A 16,358-nucleotide genomic window follows, 5' to 3' on the forward strand; every position below is an offset into this window, starting at 1 on the left:
AGCGCTTGCAAGAAAAAATAACATGCTAGACCTCCTCTTGGCGAGATTTCTCATAGCGGTCAGTGGCAGCAGGTCGGGACCACTCTCGTTGAGAGGTCTGCCCCGCGCGTTGAGGAAGCTGCTGCTGGGGTAGAATCTCTACTCGAGCGACAGAAAACAGCAGCACCCTCTGACGCGCGATGCGTAGTGGCGTTCGCTCTGATTTTAGAGCGTGGGACAACCTCCTGGTACTAATAATCAGTGAGAGCAATGCGACTTAATACACACTGCCACTGGCGGTACTCTGTAGAGTGCGGCAGAATTTTTCTGCGACTTCTCGGAGTTCAGCCGAGTGAACTTCAGCGAACTCCACCCAGGCTTAATTTTATGCCGAGGCTTTTCAAATGCTGAAAAAAGACGACACATTGATATTGGTCCACTAATTGGGTGTAGAAAAACATATTATTGTAAAACTGTTTTTGTTTGGAATGCGCAGCTTACCCTTACTACTTTGGCACAAGCAGCTAAACCTTCCCCAGAGAAAATTGCATATGATTTATGAACAGAGGCAACAACATTACATGTAAGAAATTTATAAGTTACAATTCTCAAATCAATTGAATTTCAAAGAATACAATTTTGTGATTAAAAACCAATGACATCAAAGTTACAATATGTAAAAATCACAAACATTACACAAATTGTGTTCATAGGAAAGAGTTGCAAATGCAATGTATACCAGTAGGGTGAGGTTGACCTGGTTCTAGACATTCTCCAGGGTTGAACAGTTAGCCGCGGCCAAGATTTTTTTGAGCACCAGGATCTAGGCATGCTTCGTAGCTGTCAAAATAAACAAAAAATATCTTGCAGTCGACAACTATTAAGACAAAAAAGTGACCGTGCCAATCCATAAACTGATAGGCCAAAAATGCGCAAAATTTGTACAGATTCCCATCACTCACCGAGCCCGGTGACATGCTTCATCATCTGGGTCTCCTTTTAAGGGCTACAACTCCACCCTAATGATGGAGGAGCCCAAGGATGTTTTTTTAGAGGTATGGTATCCTACAGTTGTGAGTGAGTATAGTAAACAACAGGTATGGGAAATAAGTGCAGTGCAAAAGAAAGATACGTGGTGTGAGTTTAAAATTGAAGCAGAATCAGACTATAATTTTATTCTTGTCTGACCCTGAACAAATATTAAAAACAGTGCAGGGACGGATTTCAACAAATAATTATCCATTAACAAGAATCGGTCGACTTGTTTCAGCATCTACAGGTCAAAAATTAACCTAGTGCTTTCATCAGGACCTCTTGGATATAGACGGCTACTGCAATAAAGTGATGTGATCAAATACCAGTTTCTACCAGTGAACAGTAACTAAAATAGTAGCATAGCCCCAATCCATATCAAATTGATAATATCTATAATTAAAGTGCACAAATTTCCACTTACAAACAAGTTATGGTGCAAACATGTTTCCTGCAACAGTGCATCTTGTACGATATATTTATTGTACAGTCCTTTTGTTAAAACTGACAATATATATACATGGGACAGCATAGCTGACATTCCAAAAAAGAGGATCAACTTATTACATCATGTCACAAAGTCATATCCTTCTGCACAATTTATATATAAGTTAAATACAAACATCTCAAATACAATATATACAAATACATAATGGCATTCGCTTTCTCAATGTGTAGACAAGTCAGTTATGACACTGACGAGCAGCTTGCCAAATTCAGCATTCTGCATCAATACTGTATAGAAATGTCAATGTAAGAACAGTCTTCTTTGTAAAGGTAGTTTAAGACATGTTGAGGTAAATCTGGGACAATTTACTAGACCTCTGTGTATAAACTGTGGTCAATTGTGCACAGGCCACTGACTTCTGCTCATTTATCAATGGTTAATGACGCTTTGTCCCTATGTTTGGTGTATACATCCCCGTGGACCTCAATGTCCTTCCTTGCTTGCCCATGCTTACCTTCTGTATTCCTGCAGCACTTCCTCACCAACTCCCTCTTTGTTTCCTCTATTATAGAATGCATTTTTCTTGTAGCAATCTTTTTGATTGAGTGTGAAATGGAGTGATATGCACTACTTCCCTGGAGCAAAAAATATAACGGGGTTTCTTGTTAACTATAATCCTATACTGGATAGAAGGTAAATCTTTTTTGTGTGCACTACATCATGGGATTCAATTGTTTGTGACCTGATCTTTGTTTTGCTTTTTTCTTTGTACTGTTTTTATTAACCATGATTTCATGTTTTCCTTCTTTTGACATCCTTCTATGTTCATTGAGAAAGTCTTGTGCAAAGAAAAGCATATTTGGAAATAGGTTAAAAGTTCATGGCTTGCTTATTTCATTTCATATAGTTCTCAACTTTTATGAAGTTGTTAAACATAACTACACAGTAACTGTGAAGACATCAAATGAAATGGGAAATAAAAGAGTACTATACACATGACAAAACTAAGGTAATAAATCTTTACAAAGAAGCAAGACAATGTATATATTATTTAACATTGGAACTGAAAATATAAGAACACCCCTTAATAGCAGCTGTACCTCCTACATTTACATGTATGTAGTAGCGCTTTCCAAGCTGGTGTATGACTAGACGTTTTTCGAGCTGCAGAACAGTGCTCTTTAGTAGTGTAGCAGTACATTGTTTAATTTGTCTCTGTGATTCATCATCTGTATCATCACGTTTGCTGCACATGCCATTTTTGTTGATGTTTTAATTGTTGATCTTTTTTTCTCTCCCTACTCAGCTCTTGACCTTGTTCTTTGCCCTTCGTTTTGTTGGTGAGAATATCACAGTGATGTCTGCATTCAACTTGCTTCATTTGGTGACAAAGAGCCAGCCAGTATCCCTGCGAGCCTGTGGGCTTCCCTCAGGTTGAATGAGTGCAGCTTGTCTTTGTGATGCATTCTGAGGGCCCTCACAGGGGGTGCGTCTGCCGCAGTCAATGACTCTTTATGAAGGCGACCTAAATTCACTGGCACACTCTGCTGCAAACAGAGGGAGCTTGTCATTGCTTTCCTTGGACGCTCTGGCTCCATTTCTAGAGTGCACTCCCAACTCCCAGGGGTTTAAGCGTTGTCCAATCAATAAAAAATAAAATATATATATATATATATATATATATATTTATATATATATATATATATATATATATATATATATATATATATATATATATATATATATATATATATATATATATATATATATATATATATATATATATATATATATATATATATATATATATATATATATATATATATATATATATACAGTTAACCTTGAAAAATTAATCCTTTGTGTCAGGTAGGAAAATTAAAATCCTGGTTCGAAATGGAATGACCAAAATGCAAACAGTAAAATTGGATATAAAACAGAATAGAGAATAACTGAAGTAGTCATAGAGAAATAGGCTAATTAACAAAAAAGTATATAATTAAGGTTAAAATAAATATTCGGAGTACCTGTTGCAATACGAATACAGCCTTACATACCGTTCAATAGTCGCAGCAAATATGTCTTGACTGCACAAATTGTCTCGGCGAAATCTAGGTATCCGGTCATAGAAATCAATGCTTTCGGGTGGGCCGCCTCTTTATCTGGAGGGAAGGAGATATCCTTTTCATGATCAGTTTAGTGAACGTCGTTCAGCATAACATTAATAATCATAGAAGTGCAAGCGCAACCCGTGAAGACTTCACAAAACAGAGTGATGCAGCCATATTTAGGCATGCTGCTGCTTCAACCCTGTTACCGAGGGGTTTGACACTAGGAAAAACTTCAGCTTCTATGTTTTATTATAAACCTAGCCTTTTATTGGAACAAATGAGATTCCAGTTTGTACGTGTAAAGTGGTCTTAAACATCCTGACTATTGACCACACCATTGCCACCTTCACAAAAACTCTAGTCCTTACAAGTAATATATGAAATCAGGCAGTGTAATTACGACCTGACGGGCGCATATTTATTGGTTTTGCTCAGATCTGTACTAGATCCAGCATATTTTAGTTTTGATTACATTATTGTTCAGTAGACGTACGATATGAAATAAGTAGTACAAAAGGCTACCAATGATTAAAAGGAATAAAAATATCTCTCGTCTACTTCCCTGTGCAGCAGTGTCAACATGTTTCAGCTATATATAAAATGCCCTTGCCAGTCTCTTCTGTGTTTTTTACCTCCATTCATTTCTGTTGTATATCTAGTACAATATTCAGTATTACTACGTTCCTAAATGCACACGTACGTACTTAGCTTGGTGTGCTGGCTCTTACCAGAATTCTCTTCCTGAGATCAGTATCTCAGGCCGTCGGTCTTCCTCATGACTGGTGTACCCGACTAATGCAGCAAACTTTATATTTGCTACTCGAGAGAGGAGAAGGTGTTTAAAATGGAGACTAAATTATGAAAAGTTCAAATTCCTTGGTTACCATAACACACTTCTTTTATCTACTTAATGATGTTGGTTGCCAAGAAATGTGACTAGAAGAAGCCTTGTTTTAAAACAACCGAATATTATGAGTGCTCGCTGTGTTATAGCTTGGTGCACTTCACCACTGGCTTTATGTGCTAATAAAAGAAACTAGTGACTTTTTATTTTGTATGTTTCAAGATAATAATAATAATAATAATATTAATAACAATAATACAATTAACAATAATATTATTATACGTATTACTGAAAAAACAACGAAGGCAACTGCCTATCAAAACAACCATTCCACCGATTTGTGTTTTCATGAAGGTGTTAAAAATAGTGATTCTGTGGCAAATGTTTACAACTTTTTGTTTTTGTTCTGAACTTGTAGTTATACATATTCAGACATGTATTGAATACCACATGTCTACAAAAATAAAATGTATGTTTTGGGGGACTTCAATGCTTAAGCACATGGACGTGTTTGTGAAACATGCTTAGCTAAATATGCAGCATCTTCTAGCCAGAGGGGAGAGTCCTGCTTCTGTTTCATGACCGTTCACTTGTAGATTTGCGATATATACGTCATACGTACAGGTGTATAATATCCGCAGGGAAGAACCAAGAAAAAAATATAAACACATATTAATTACTAGAAAAAATCCATGCCATATGTGCAAGCAACAAACATCACAACCAAACCCTTGGGAGGAGTGTTTACACAAAATGTCCACTAGATGGCAGGCTAACCTCTTTATTCTCGAAAAAGTAGTTTAACACACCCAGCGCTTCCAAAACTTAAATAGCCCACACCACGTGGAATAAACGAACAATTGTATAAAGTTGCATTTTTTTTTTTTTTAGAATAACACAGCCCATTTTATGAATGCACTTGCAAATCTTGCTTGTACGCATACTTACTTCTATACGGCTGTGTTTGTTCTAAATATTACTCTTAAAAGTAGAGACGTATTTTAGAAGTGTCGGTGTATTAAATTAATTCTTAGTTTACTGTGACAGTGTCACACAACAACGGCCACGTTGCATCCCCCTTTACGTTTACAATTGGCCTCAATAATCCTTATCTGATTTTTTTAATCAACTCTGCAGCCTTCGGAGTATGTTTTCTGAGACAGACCACCCACCTTATGAAGAGCATTTCACCTTTCGCTTTGCTGTGGTTTTTATCTTTTGGGTTCCGTTTTCTTTAGGTGTGCTTCGTGTGACACTGAATGCTGGCTTGGCTACCTGCATCACTTGTTTTCTGCATGGAATTTAAAAAAGGCCATTTATGCTTAATCTTGAATGAAATGTCTGTTACGTTTTTTTTATTAAGTTGTATTAAGCAGAAGTTGCTCTCGTTCATTGCACAGTTACTGAAAACTCCCACACCTCTGAAAACAACAAAGGGGGCTTTGACATCAGCCTGTAGTCCTGTTGGTCATAGTTTGGTAACCACGCGATCTCTGAAACTGATTCAGCGGGATCCGCCAGATATAATGCCTGCCTGCCACCAGAAAAGTCAGATAGCTTTGCAACTGACTTTCAGTTCTGTTTTTTAATAGCTTTTTATTGATGTTGTGTGTATGGGATATGTAAAAACAGCAAATATTTAAACGGCAAGCTTACATGTGTAATTGTGTTTTTGTGTTACTTGAGATGTTGTAGAATTCAATGCTTTTACCATCATTTGCTAAAGCTTTGTGGGACTTACTGAAGGTGACAGGAGGGGTTCTTGGCCCCCAAAGACCCTCAGCATCCAAGGGGACTTCATGCTGGGTGTGCAGCAGAGAAATAGTTAATGGCGGCAAACGAGGGAGACAGAGTTTAACTTTTAAATTGTGTGCTGTTACCTTCTGGCAAAAGTGGCTACAATTGTGAGCTGTTGTGAATCCAGTGGCATGGAGCGGGAACAATTAGGTTCACTGGAGTGGTGAACCACTTGATGCAAGTGTGACTACAAGGGACATCACCCCCTCTCTGACCAGCCTACTGGTAGCACTAAAGTCTAGGGGCTTCTACGATAATCTTTTGGAAGGAAACCCAGGTAGGTCTCGCCTGGGTGATTGTTGTTTGGTGATGCACATGCATTACCAATTAGAATAAATTAAGCTGATTGCTTATTTTTGCAGGGATCCTTTAGCCCTGACGAATGCCACATACCACAAAGGATAATTATTGAGGGCAGAAACATGTTGGTGATTAGCAGGCAGGTTTGAGCTATTGCACTCTCGCTACCCACCGAGCTTAGTGTTTTTAGACATGCATATGTTGAGTCGGCCCTGGTAGTACCATCTTACTGGGGTGGGGAGAGGATGCCGATGATGAAGCATGACACTTGTGTGCGCATTCTCTTCCATTAAGGACGGACTTCTCCATTTAATCCGATCTTTGCTGAGTTTAATGATAGCGGATGACCTCTCTAGTAATTTAGGCCATGGTCGTCTGGTGTATCTGCGATCTCCTTTTCAGACACCCTACTTGTATGTGATAGAGTAGTTGTTCTGGAGGGATGAATGAGATGTATGGGTGCATTGTCCTCCTCCTCTCTATTTTGTGATATTATTGGATCCAACTACAACATGTGGCTTGAATCCATTGAGGTATGCCAACTACTTAAGGTAATGACTGCACGTGTGCCATTAGTAGAATTAATGTAAAGCGAGAGCAGTTCTCTTTTGCCGTTTCTTATGTATTCTCCAATCGCAGTGTGCAGAGATGTATTTAAACATTCTGATTGTAACATGATATATATATTTAATTACTCCATTGTCTCCCCCGGCTCCCTGAATCCAGCCACAGGGCCACAATGGTATAGACCAGTTGCTTCCCAGAGTCCTAGCAAAATTCCACCCTCAGACGACTGGGCTACAGCATACATTGGAAACATCTCTGAATGGTATAGGAGACAAAGCTCCACAGGAATGTGGAGCTGTAGTGCTGTCTATCATACCACACATGGAGCCTTATAGAGGCAGCCATGGGCATGGTACATGCCTACAGGCTCATGTTGCATGTCACATCCGTAGACTCTATGAGTAAGCAGGGCACGCCCACTCCTATGCCATTAAGTAACATTAAGTTTTTGTTAAGTAACAGGAAGTTCACATAGGTGCAGCTAATTTGTCTCTTGACATACATATCCGCCAGATGACATATGTCCTTTTTGTTTACCACACCATGCATGTTCAAGTAATTTCATTCCCCGTAATTCTCATACGTGTCACCCTATTCACAGGAAATACTGGATTCCTATTTCTGCCACTGTTGCATAGACCACTGTGGAACCTTTTCACGCCCCGCGAGATGAGATGCTATGCTGCTCAAAACTGGACCAGAAACCCTGTAGAATGCACCTCTGGGCTCCTACACAAACACTTCAGATGTCGAATCAGCACAGGTGGGGGCAGTACAATACACCTAAGAAAAGTGTATTTAGTTGTACTTAACTGCATTTACATGATACAGTATTCATATTCTCTTATTCGCTAGAAGAAACATGAGTCTGATGTAGAAAAGGACACAAAGCAACAAGTGGCAGAACACCTTTAGGCTTTGATGTAATGGCACACATTTGTATTAGATGCACACCTGATAGGGAAGTGGGATAAAGAAAACATAAATAACAAATAAATGATCCTATGTCAAATACTCACCAGGAATATTTATCAGGCAAGATAAGGTTTAGGCACATTTTTTCCCAAATAGGAGCAATTACCCTTTAAAATAAAAATGTAATTAAGATTTTAAATATTTGCAATAACAAGCCATTCCCAACAATGCCAACTTGGGAGAGGGAGGGAAAGGGGTAGCTATAATGGCAGAAATGGTTTGGAAAACATCAGTCCAGTAAGTTACTATCCGGGGGGCATACTCAGGTCATATGGGCAAAGTCCGCCTCAAGAGCTTGGCAGGAAAATATTTAAAAAGAATGTCTAATAGCAGTAATGGGTAATTTTTTGTAGACTTAAATCAAAGTGCAACCCACCGACAAATGAATCGAGCCTGTGTGTAATGAAAAATTTGGGCCAGCCCGTATAGTTAGTTACCTTTGCACTTCAAAAGTGTCCTGGAGGTCTTGTGTTGGCCAATCTACTACATATGAAGTATTTAGTGGCTTGGCAGTCACAGAGAAGAGGACCCTGGAAGATGGAATAGCTTCTGCAGAGGCCAAAGCAGAATGTAAAGCCGTGCAATCCAGTTGTTGGTCCCTCCTGGTTGGTTCACTCAATGATGATCTTACATGGCAGGAAAGGATCTTTCCAGTAGTCACAGAGAGCCGATGAAGGCTTCAGGTTTGGGGGATCGTGCAGTAAGCAAGTTAAAAACATGAGAGCTCTCAAAGAATGTTTTCCCTTCAACAGGAGCTGGATACAGACTTTATTTGAGTGCAGTAGACACTTGTCGACAGTGTGACTAGATCACTTTTACGACTGGTGAAATCAGCTGCCAATCTGGGGTATTTTGTGCATAGCTACCTAAGGCAATGAGGTAGGCATCATGAGCTGGTTGGGGGGTGTGGGGGACTCAGCTAACAGGTACTAGTTCACAGGGCTTCCAGGCACTTGGGGGCAGATTTACAATTACTGGCGCATCCCCAGGGATGCGCCACAGCTTTACAATGCGGCGCACCATGGGGCAAAAATGACGCATCTGTGCCGTACAGGCGGTGCATTGCTGGAGTTGCGTCACAAGTGCGACGCAGCTCCAGCAATGCTCTGGGGGGCCTTGTCTGTCCAATGCTGCGTCGAACCTTACACCTGCTTCAATCAGGCGCATGGTTTTGACGCAGCATTGGCCTAAAAGTGACTAAGTGAAATCTTGTAGATTTCACTCAGCCACTTTTAGGAGGCGTTCCTGCGCAGGAACGCCACCCCCTGCGCCGGAACGACTCCTTATGGTGCAGGGCTTTACAACGTGACGCATCTCCCAGATGCGTCACGTTGTAAATACCCCGCACCATGGCGCATCTTTTGCGCTGCCACTGCGTCACAAAAGTGACGCAAAGGCGGCGTAAAAGAGGCGCAAGGGGCTTGTAAATCTGCCCCTCTGTTTCCCACAGGCAGCTCGTTGCTATGACTAGTGAGGGATTGGACATGGGGATCAGGTTGTGACTGGACATGTGGGTCAGGTTGTGATTGGAAATGTGGATCAGGTTGTGATTGGACATGCGGGTCAGGCTGTGATTGGGCATGCGGGTCAGGCTGTGATTGGACATGCGGGTCAGGCTGTGATTGGAAATGCAGGCAGGCTGTGATTGGACATGCAGGTCAGTCTCTGATTGAACCCGATTCCTAGTTTGAGGACTTGGGATGTTTAGGTAGAGGTATCAACCGTTGAATTCGACTGTTATTCGAGAGGTTCCTGTGAAGAACAAGCTTTTTTTTTTAATGCTTTTCACCTTTATCATCTTGGGTAATAATAATATATTTTACGTCTGCAGTTAAGGAAAGTCTTGAAACCCTCCTTTTTTGCTCGGAGCACTAGATGTAAACAGATGAAACTGTATTCTACATCAAAATGATGGTCTGTTTTTCTTTAATTAAAATGTTCCATTTATGTTTTCATTGCAATTTTTAACTATGACGACAGGTAACGTTTGGTCAGAAAAAATTGAACATTGGCAGAAAATCAATTACGACATCAATACTAAAAAGATTGCCAAAACCTACTAAAAATGTACACGGTATCGCTGGATCATGTTTCTTTGCCTTGGAATGGCGTTAGTTTTTTTCCCGTGAAGCACCACTGGTGTCGCCTTGTAAGCTCGTTTGAAGATGTACAAACCGCTAAGTTGATTTTTGATATTTTTAGGTCGCGTATTATGCTTTCATTACTCTTCTGTTAACTTTTTATTATTCACATTATTTAATGTTGAATCATATATTATTTTTGGTATTTTAAATTGAAACAAAAGCATTACGATATGGAAGAGCCGGAATGTTCTAGGTAACAGATCTGATTTTGAAAAAGATATCCTTTACAGACGTGAGGATCTTATTTGAACGCTACACTTGGATGTTATGATGGAAGTGATATAAGGAAAGGAGGCTGATTGACTTCGCTGTGTGTGCTTGCAAAAAAAAAGGAATATCCACAAGTACTTGTTTATCTGATTGTTCAACTTCTAAAATATCAATATCGGTTAATCCTGGACTTAAATGCTATTGAATTTATTCATTTAGAAAATTCATGAAATCCCAGCCAACATATTTTTAAATCATGTGTATTTAAGAAATAAAGCTTTATTTAAGAAATAAAATAAAATTTTAACTAAAATGTTGGGGGAGAGTTTCAGTATTTTACCGTTCGTTAATTATTTTTGCTATGTCAGCGGCGAACTTGCATTTATTTCAGACTTTGAATCCACATTTTTGTTAAAAAAAACCTGACACCTGGGGAAAAGCTCTGAAAATATTTATACTGATTTTCTTGTACCAGCATACCATCATAACAGATTAAGTGAACTGCTGCAATCAAGGAAGCACAAAGCATAAGTAAATAATGGTCATAGAAGTATAAGGAGTTTACACAACAAATAATAGCAGAGCACTGAAAGGAAGATTTAGGATCTGTCTTAGAGTTTGGCAGAGAGTGTAATCCATCACAACGGTGACATCCTCACATGACCCGATGGAGAATGGGCTGTTGGCCAAAAATTTAAGCAAGAGGACAAAGAATGCAATGAAAAATTGGAGAGCAAATGTGTTGTGACATATCCTTCACTATTTCTGAGCAGAAAATTAAGGAGCTTCTCATTAGCCTTACATCAGGGTCCCTTGTGGACCCCTGTCCACCTAAAATTCTGCAACTGGCACCTGATTGTGTTGCCAACCCTTTACAGCATGTACTCAATCATGCCCTTAATTCTGGTGCTTTCCCTCAACTTTGTAAGGAGGCTCCTGCAATCACCTTCAAAAAAAGCCTAATGTTGATCCTGATGATATGAAGAACTTTCATCCTGTCTCGCTTCTGCCTACAACTACCAAAATCCTGGAGAAATACCTTAATCAGGAATTAGTGATGCTCATTGAGACATGTGACCTTCTGGACCCTTCACAAAAAAGCTTTAGAAGTGGTCACAGCACAGAAACTGCACTGGTGGCTGCTACGGAGAGTATCAGGCACCTCGTGGATCAGGGTGGGGTGACTGTCTTGGTGCTGCTAGATTTGTCAGCAACCTTTACGACACAGTCTTACCTGTGCGCATAATTCAGCGCCTTCATCAGGCAGTTGTCAGAGGGAAAGCCCACAGTAGCTGAGAAGTTTACTCTCTGATTAACATCTGGATGAAAGAACATGTTCTTAAACTGAACACAGAAAAGACTGAGGTGCTGGTGTTTTGTGTACAAGAATCCATCTGGTCCTGCTACTGGTTGCCTGAGGAATGTGGCCCTTTACCTGTGCCTGTTAAAGTGGCCAAAAATCTTGGAGTAACCTTCAACACTTCCCTGAATTTTTACTCACATGTTAATCATATCATGAGTACCTGCTTTCATATAATCAGGACTCTTGGGATGGTCTTTCCTTTTATTTCAGTTGTATTGCATCACTCTGTGGCCATTGCTTTAGTCTCCTCCAGACTAGATTACTGTGATGCGCTTTATATGAGGATTAATGCCTCCTCACTTAAGAAGCTGCAAATGGTGCAAAATGCGGCTGCGTGCCTTATTTTTAACACTACCAAATGAGTGTCTGTCAGAGATGACATTAGCTGTGTTGGCTTCCTGGGAGGAAACACATGAATTTTAAGGCTAATTGCCTAGCCTTTCTCGCTCTCCATCACAAAGAGTCCAGCATCTCTCCTCCCTATTCAGCCGGTATACTCCAAACGCGTCACTTAGATCCTCTTCAGCAAGGACAGTCTCCATGCCCAGGTTCCGGAAAATCAGGTGGGGCATTTGGTCCATCTCCGGGCCTGCTGCCAAGTAATGGAATTCCCTACCCGTCCACATCGCTAAACGTCACTGCTTTGCCTCATTCAAGAAATCATTTAAAACATGGCTTTTCTCATCATGGGTTCTCTGGATTTTCTGTGCTTAGCTCTGTTTTTCGGGTATATCACTTAGATACCGTTGGGTTTAATGCACTTTATAAATTAATTTTTAATTTAATTTCATTCATTAGAACTGCCTTCCTATATGTGATTGTAATAAAAGCTGACGTAACGGAAAAACACCTTACTTATAATGGTGTGATATATTTGTGCAATTTGTTTTTTAGTAATTAACAACATTTTGGCAAAATTGCATGAAATGCAGATCTGTCTTCACATGATATTTTAGCACAAAATGCGACCTTGCATCATTTTTTTTTCATGTGGAAGCATTTCATAATTAAAAATAGTGTAAAAAAAAAGAAAGCACTGCAAACAATAGGCTCTCGCATTCTGTTATTCCCTTGTATTTGTGTACATTTTTTGCAGCAAATGACACATTCGCTGTAAATGTTTTACTGTGAATGGGGTGTAATTACGCAAAGTGGCGTAATGACATAATTTCAGGAATTTTGTGTTAAAAGCATAACTCGAAATTCATGAAATTGCATTCATTGCACCTGTATGATTTCCAGTTCACCATGTCTACTTCCTTTTGATTTGGGATCCTCACATAATATCGTATGGACAGATCGCTGTATTGCAAACGACATGTTATAATGCTTAACTATGCCCTAATTGTGGGAAGCATATTGTTCACTTGGGAAGCAAATGAGCGGCCGAGTTCATCATCTTTCACTCATTGCTGCGTTCCCCAATCCTGCTGCCGCCATCCCCCCCCTGTGCTCCTGACATCTTATGGAATACCCCTCCAGGCCACTGCAAACTCGAGCAATTCTGGTAGTGCAGGCACTCAGCCATATCCTGAGTGCAGTGTCTCAGAATATGCTGCCTAACCCAAAGCGACCAATGCTGCTTCCTTTTTAGCTGACAGAGGGCTCACGGTTCCTTTTTTGGCACAGATGTAACAATACCATGACAACTTGTACTTTTTTAACATGGCCTTGATGGGATTAACAATCTGCAAATTGTCTCTAATAATTAAAGCGGTTTTCGAATAAAAAAGAATTCTCTTACACCATCATCTGGACTGTTATCCCAATGTATGAAAATCCCAGGTATCCCAATCTTTTCTTTGGCATAAGGGACAACTGTGGCTGCTCGTTACCTTTTCCCCCCTGTTATCTAATTGGTTAATATTATTAATAATGGCCTTGCATCTTGGATAGGCGCAGCTGTATTCAAAATAACTTCATTCAAGAGAAGCCTCCGGAGAGAGGATACTACTAGGCCACAGATCCCCTCCAACTTCCAAGTTAAGGTCCCTTAAAACATCGGAAAACATTTTCTTAGAACAGTGTGCTTTGTGGAATCTGAGGAAGGTATGGTTAGGAGTGATTCATGGATTTGTGTTTTTAAAATAGTTTTTCGCTCCCAATATTTTGATCTTCTCGCTCTTTTTTAAAATGTATTTAATGACATTTGTGTTGTCTCCAGCCTGCCAATAAATATGCCCATAATTTTTCGTGCACTTGATTATGGGATCATTTACTTTATGCCTTTTGTGGCCATGTCTTGCTTTCAAACAGTTGCAGCAGGATATTGCCAACCACATGGCACTGCTCCAACAGAAGGGATTTGGGCCCTTTTTGTCCCCTCCAACTGTGATCTTTTTACGGAGCTTGAAGAATAAAGGATTGAGGTTTCAATTCAATTCACCAATATAGTGCAACCCATTAAGCTACACAGTAAAGTTCTGAGTGGAGAAGTCAGGTTAAACATAGATTTATTACAGATTAATAGCCAACGTAAAATAAAGCAGTCTCAGAAACATCACATAGAAATACAGAATTATCAAAGGACTTCCAACTCTGTGAACAAAATTAATTCTAATTGTAAATAATCAATGAGAATCTCAGTAGTGATGGTACATAGTAAAAGGAACATGGCAGAATGAAAAGATTGAAACGTCCGATCTTCCTGTCTATGATGCATGAAGATTTCTAATTACCCCAATTTAACTACACTGAAAAAGCTAAACTAAGCTTCAATGAGATCCACAAAATAAAGAGAAAGATGTCAGCATGAAACTTCAGTAGAAGTTTCTAAAAATAAGTATTGAATAACATGAAGCCATACAACGAGGATAAAGCATAGAATGTAAGGCACAGAGGTCTAAACCTCTCCTATCCTAAAGAAGCCTTAGCGTAGTATGTTCAATGCACAGAACATTGCCTTCTTATACCCTCAAAGACCGTCCGAAATTATTGTCACAGACCCAATTAAAGACCACTTTCAAACAATATTCTAGCAAGACACAGTCATCATTCCTTCTCCTTTGATGTACATTTTCAAATCTCATCAATAACTCTTTCTCCTTTGATCCACATTTCTCAAGTTGACCTTGAATTTCTGCCTTCATTCCACACAGACAGTAAGCCTCCCCTCTGGCCATAATTACTTTCACCCTTGACTCCCTTCTTGCTTCTTTATCTGCTTCGCATAAAAGAGCCTACTTTCCATTCATTAGGTCATAGTATCAGTCACTTGGAAAGGGGAGAAAAACACTCCATCCGAGAAAACATCTAAAAGACAGGTGGGTAATGCTAGATCTGAGATTAGTAGGAATTGCCATGGGATTTTTAGGTTTGCCCAAACGTTGGGTTGTTGATCTGTTAAGGAAATATTTACAAGGCATGGGGAGTGTCCAATGCGATATTTGGGGAGGGGTTGTGGGATTATACTCCTCGTAACTGACTTCAAATTGAGGAGAATACTTTTGCTATGACTGCCTATCTTAGCTTCATCGCTGATTGCCCAAAAGGAAGTCGGGTTGTGTTTTTGGAAGATCAGCTTTTATTGAAACCTTTCCCACTCTGGCATTCAATCTGGTATAGAAATGAAACGAGCGTCACTAAATCAGCCATCTTGGACTATCTTGCTTTGGACTATGCTGCCAAAATCCCCTGGCTTTACCTACATTTTTAGTACTTTAATTAACTTGTCTGTACTACAAAACCCTTTGCAAGTTATATCTCTTAATAAAGTTTTTATTAAGCAACTTTTCTTTTTGTATAGATATGACCTTAGAATGAGCGAGGATCTGAGGAATCTAAACGGTTGCCTTTTAAATGTCAATTAGTCTTCAGGAGAGTTGTCAGCACTATATAGCATTCAGCACTGTTTTGCCCTGACAAGATTATGTGTGGGCATAGTACATCATCTAGTTGCCTTCCCCTGAAATTAGAGTATGTCCGCCAAATTCATTTCCCTGCCCCTGTGATTGTTGGTCTCAACAAAGCACCCAGCACTTTATGACGTTCTATGGTTTTTACAAACGTTTAAGGCGTTACTACCTTAAACCAATTCTCCTTGCACAGAATATTAGAGACTATAACACTGCACTGAGTTATCTGTTTGCACTTCAAGGCCCCATATTTGTTTTAATGTTGCACTTTAAATAAGGGATCCTTATATCTCAGGAAAAATATTGTGTGTTAGCTGTGACTCTGGGAAGTGCTGGGGCTGCCCCCTTTTAATATTTAGATTTTTGTAAACGGTGCCTTTTATGCTGCTTTTGCACCGTATATCAGATATCATAAAACCACACTGAGCTATTTGTATGCACTTAAAGACCTTTATTCTGATTAATGTTGTATTTCTCACAAAGAGGGGCCAATATCTCGGGGATTTATTGTGTGTTAGTTATAGCTTGAGGAAATAGTGGGACTGTCTCTTTTAACTTTCAGTTTATTTTATTTGACCTTTTATATGATATTGTATGCACTTTTATGGCTGTTCTAATATGCCGAATAGAGATAATGTAACAAATACTTTTCATTATTAACTCACTTGTGCTATGTTCAGTCCACCTTCTGCTTTTTAGAACACTAGTAGCAGGCTTTCAGCCACATATACTCT

General features: G+C 39.5%; 1 protein-coding gene across 1 annotated transcript in view; it reads left to right on the forward strand.

Moving 5' to 3' along the window:
* Positions 1-16,358, forward strand: part of MSRB3 (methionine sulfoxide reductase B3) — a 270,576-nt gene that overhangs the window by 173,096 nt on the left and 81,122 nt on the right. The window contains exons 3-4 of the mRNA XM_086932986.1: positions 2,766-2,892; positions 7,680-7,841. Coding sequence (XP_086789112.1) covers positions 2,817-2,892; positions 7,680-7,841 — 238 coding nt within the window. The 5' untranslated portion in view covers positions 2,766-2,816. The remainder of the gene's footprint in view (positions 1-2,765; positions 2,893-7,679; positions 7,842-16,358) is intronic.

This window comes from Lissotriton vulgaris, chromosome 1_1 (genome assembly GCF_964263255.1).
Source record: "Lissotriton vulgaris chromosome 1_1, aLisVul1.2, whole genome shotgun sequence".
In the NCBI taxonomy this organism is placed as follows: Eukaryota; Metazoa; Chordata; class Amphibia; order Caudata; family Salamandridae; genus Lissotriton; species Lissotriton vulgaris.